We start from the raw sequence: 4,743 nt of genomic DNA on the forward strand, positions 1-4,743 counted from the left end.
GTTCGCCTCAACAGGTAGTCTGTTGTGGGGGGCTTTCAAAAGCCCGCCTCAACAGGCCAAAACCAAAGCGAAAAATAAGGACCTGTTGTGGGGGGCTTTACAAAAGCCCGCCTCAACAGACACCTCTGTTGAGGCTCACTTCTTAAATGCCCCCCTCAACAGACCTGTATTTTTGCGCCAATACCTGTACATTGGCGCCATAAATTCATATGTTGTCGAGGCGTACATTAAAAGCCCCCTTCAACAACATTATTTTTTTTCCAAATTCTTTTAAAATATAAAATAGGTGGCAATAACCAAATCTATATATATACACCATTGAGCATTGAAACCTGTACACGCACCAATCAACACCAGAATAGCAAATGTATGAATCTGCTTATTTTTATTAATAAATCATGAAATTAACTTCATTTATATTAACCCAATAGAGAAAAGCGTATAGTACGTACGTTTACAATTTTTAAACACCTAGCTAGCTAGTCTAACAAATTAACACTAATATTAACAAATAAAGACAAAAGGCTAGAGAGCTAGTCTAACAAATTTCTCTAATCCGGCCACTTAGCTCCCTTTAGATCATGCATTACAAACCTTAATTAAGGCCGTGTTGACTTTCTAATTCCAATCGACTCGATCCCTGCAAGTACCTTTAGCACAACCATAGGCTAAATATAGCAACAAATTGAGGTGGCTCCTTTCCTTGGAAAATACGACCCTGCACCAAACAAAACCTTTAAAATAGCCACCCACAAATTAGAATTTGCAATCATGCAATAAAAAGAAGTATGACTATACCAGGGCAGGTCTTCCTTTAAGTGAATTGCACATTGTGTTAGCCAACCTTGCTGCCATCTTCTGGTCATCCTGAAAATCAAAAGATAAAAAAAAAATGAAGCTCAACTTATTCTGAAGCAAAAGAAAGTAACAGAGAAAACTAGTAACATACTGGAGAGAGGGAGAGCATGTGTGTGGGAGGCTGTAGAGGAAGAACTCAATAAAAGAGTATTTTCTATTTTTGAGAGCCCCAAATTTATTCACATCCTACACCTAGCATCTCTCTCCTTGTTTGTCTCAGTGTTCATATGTTCTACTGCAAAGTAATGTGTACATTGAGAGTTTGTTATTCCAAAAGAAAGAAGTAGAAAGATGTCTACGTCTCCAGAAACCTAGATTTTTTTTATATCAACGAGCCACCGAGGACTAGAAGGATAGTTACAGGCTCAAACTACTAAAAGCCTTGAAAGCATGGCTTTCAAAAGAGCCGTTGGCCATCCTCCCTACTCCGTTAAACTTGTAGGATTTGGCAGGAGACGTCATGTTCAGAAAGAGGGAAGTAAACAAAATGTCATTGTCACCAAGACCTATGTTCGAGAGTTCTAAATCGGCCACCAGCAACTAGCAAGGTTTTGCAGGAAACTGCCTATAACCTCAAGGGCATGCTTTCACATTGTGATTGGGCTATCTACCCTTGAATAGATGACAAGTTCTAGCTCTTTACTCGTCTTTTATCCTAGAAACTCTTTACTTTCGTTTTATCTGCGCCAGGAAAGTATCAGCTTTGGAAAGAGGTGTCCGACAAGGATAAAATCCAAATTCCATGCGAAGCATAATAAATCATGGAGAAGCAGACATATACATGCAAAGTCCCTAGACTACTGTGGCAATGTGAAAGATAAAATAACAATGTAAGAAGATGCAAAATTTTCCGTACAAAAACCATAGGCCAGTGTATCTGTATGCAGTGGACTTAGTTAACCAAAATCACATAAAAGTCACCCCAAATCCAATAAAAGTCAACTTCACAAACGGGTTAAAAGACATGAATGAAATTTAGGGTACCAATCTTCGTTGTAAAACTACACCCGTTGTATATAGGACCTGTTGAAGAAACATTGCCAAGACTCAAAGAGTCACAGGACTGTTGTATAATACATAAAAAGCACTTGCCTAATGAAAACAAGGTATCAAACAACCCAAACATCACCTTGCATATCACCAAAGACATACTTTTATGCAACTTCATAAAAAGGCATTGAATACGCTTTATTAATTGTTAAAGTACGATAATCAAGTACTTAAAAGTAAAAAAATATAAGTAAAAAGAATTCATATCATAACAGAAAGTGAGAAGCAGCCACAGATATCTGCGAACTTACAACTGAAAATTGAGTTCCAGATTCATCCATAGTCACAATCTCACCATTCCAAGTGCCTAGCTTCTCCAATATAGTGGAAAAATTCTTCTCACCAACAGTAAGTCGAAGTCTCATTGGAGATCTTTTGATGGGAAATTTCTTTACAAGCCGGTGAATAACATCTAGTGCCTGTAATTCACGATGCATAGAATTAACTTATGAACTAAACTACACAATAAAACCATAATTTATCTCAACTTTATACTGTAATTTACAAAGTGCAACAATCAAAGATACAGCTAATCAAATGTCCCAAAATAAGACAAATCAGAAGAATTATGCATAGCAATACAGTAGATAAAACAGTGCTAAACCTGCTTTTTGGAACTGTTATAAGGATCAACAGCAAAATGGATGTCATGCATCAAACGTTCGATCATAGTTATCGAGTAAGGGCGTTTCGTGTCAGGATTAATGGTGTTTTCCATGACAATGGTGGCAATATCACGAAACTGAAGTGACAATTGAGCCTCCCTTTCTTTCCCTGCAACTTGAAGATCTCCTTTCTCCAGAATCTAACCAAAACAATCAAATATATAAAATCGTGTTCGCTAAATCATTATTAACTAAAACCTCCCCAAAATTACATAAGTTCAATCAAAGAATTCGATTTCAAGAAGATGAATCACCTCTAAACAAATTGTTGTTGCGTCATCTGTCAGAAATGCAGTCTTCAAATCCTTCAGTTTACTACACTGTCGTCATTCCATTTGTTTGCAGACATAACATTATAAAAGAACATTAATTCAGAAAGCCATGAGATGACAGCCAGGAATACAAGACATATGATGGAAATTGGAAAGCAGTATATGTATATACAAGCAAAAAAATGCATCAACCTATTTTCTGAAATTAAATAATTAGTAGAATACCTCTGTAATTCCACATTGAGCATGGTTGTGATCCTGAAATAAACCATACTGGTCATGACAACATATAACTCAGCTTTAGATGCTGCAGGACTTGGATATATAGCTGCAAAATAAAATCATTTGTCTTAAAGATCCTACACTTCGGTTGCTATGTGCTTTTGATTCAAATAGCTCCCAAGCCAAGTGCAAAACTCATGTATAAAAAGGTGGGAACTGGAAATCAGGACTTGTGTCTGAAAATGTTAAAAAAAATTCAACAAGCAAGCATCTTAGGAAAAATAGAACGAGGGAAGCTATTGTTGAAACTAACCTTAACGGAGTTCACACAACAAACTGTGATATAATTACTCTATGTCAATCATAACAATGCAAAACTAGAGCTGAGTACAGAAAACATGAGACAAAGACATCTGGGCAACTGTAAGGTACATAGCAAGACAAAAGGAAAAAAAACAAGATGAACACAAGACCATCAGGTAGAAAACATTAGCAGGCAGGAACAACAAAAGTAAAAATAAAAGGGATAACTGCCATACACTCATCTAGTGCTGCAAATTTACTAGTAAAAGAACAACTTTTAGCACATATTGCATAATTTCATAGTCTGCGCAAATTTACATCAAAATAAGAATGTAATAAATATCGGTTTTACAAATTCAGATTGCCCTGACATATTCATTGAAGTTGTCCAGATGTAGACATTGCTGCAACCATCTGATGGTCTTACAACAAGTTTCTCCAACAACATACTAACTAGCACTAAGATAAAGCATAAAAGTTCTAAATAGTACGGGCTTGATCCCCTGTTTAGTTGCCTGACTCTCTTCCAATTAGAAATCAAAGGAAATGTATGTTAGAAACTCATTAACGAATTCAGATTACAAACCACCACCACCGCAACTAATTTGAGACAAAAAACCTAAAATAAAAAACCTAAATTCACCACAATTGTAAATCATTAATTGGAACTGATGAGAGTAATTCCAAGAAGAAGAAGAAGATCTATTTACCACCGCAAAATCAGAGCCACCAGCAAGCCATCACCTTGCTTGCGTCGCCTCATCCGACCACCCACGACCTACCGAAACCCGAGCCGCACCTCCCGTTAGAAAATAAAAAATCGTTAAAATCAACAAAAATAATCAAAAACCTAAATTATAAATCAAAAAAGTTAATAAAAAATAATATGAAAAATCAAAAACCTAAAAGAATTGAAGAATGCAGGAGAGATGGAGAGAGATGAAAGAGTTACCTCATTTGGAGAACGACGCCGTCTTCCTCGAGAATGCTAAGTAGATGACGGTCGAATCGATATACCCTAGCTTGAGGAGGGAGACAAATCGACGAGTTTGAAGAGTCGAGGGAGAGAGGTCGCGGAGATACCCTAGCTTTGTAACTCTTCCATGGAAGGCGGAGGAAAAGCTTCCATGGAAGCCAACGACTGTGAGGAGAGGTAGCCCGATTTGTTGACGAAATAGCGGGTTTGAGGAGTTTTGAACCAGGAGAGAGAGGAGAGAGGAGAGCGAAGAGAAGAGAGAGAAATGAAACAGATGAAATGAGGAGGAGATAGAATTAAAACGCAGTAGATTGTGAAGACCTGTTGAAGCGAACAAACATAAGCCCGCCCCTTTAGACTAGTGTCTATTGAGGCGGGCAATCAAAAGCCCCCTTCA

At 37.4% G+C, this 4,743-nt stretch overlaps 1 protein-coding gene across 1 annotated transcript; it reads right to left on the reverse strand.

The window, feature by feature from the left end:
- Positions 1–338: 338 nt before the first annotated feature.
- Positions 339–4,050, reverse strand: LOC110778922 (uncharacterized). Its single transcript, XM_056827719.1, has 6 exons — positions 3,071–4,050; positions 2,828–2,893; positions 2,513–2,713; positions 2,160–2,327; positions 799–867; positions 339–718 (listed from the first exon to the last, which is right to left on the reverse strand). The coding sequence occupies exons 3-6, from the start codon at positions 2,624–2,626 to the stop codon at positions 653–655; spliced, it is 417 nt and encodes a 138-aa protein (XP_056683697.1). The 5' UTR covers positions 2,627–2,713; positions 2,828–2,893; positions 3,071–4,050; the 3' UTR covers positions 339–652.
- Between the last annotated feature and the right edge of the window lie 693 nt (positions 4,051–4,743).

The sequence above is a fragment of the Spinacia oleracea genome, chromosome 4, assembly GCF_020520425.1.
Source record: "Spinacia oleracea cultivar Varoflay chromosome 4, BTI_SOV_V1, whole genome shotgun sequence".
In the NCBI taxonomy this organism is placed as follows: domain Eukaryota; kingdom Viridiplantae; phylum Streptophyta; class Magnoliopsida; order Caryophyllales; family Amaranthaceae; genus Spinacia; species Spinacia oleracea.

What these genes read in the sequence shown, in the direction of transcription:
- LOC110778922 (XM_056827719.1), bottom strand. Translation starts at nt 2,626, where the DNA reads ATGGAAAACACCATTAATCCTGACACGAAACGCCCTTACTCGATAACT. An exon ending in ATAACAGTTCCAAAAAGCAG is followed by an intron (nt 2,328 to 2,512) that starts GTTTAGCACTGT and finishes CGTGAATTACAG; the next exon opens with GCACTAGATGTTATTCACCG. An exon ending in CTGGAACTCAATTTTCAGTT is followed by an intron (nt 868 to 2,159) that starts GTAAGTTCGCAG and finishes TTTGATTTTCAG; the next exon opens with GATGACCAGAAGATGGCAGC.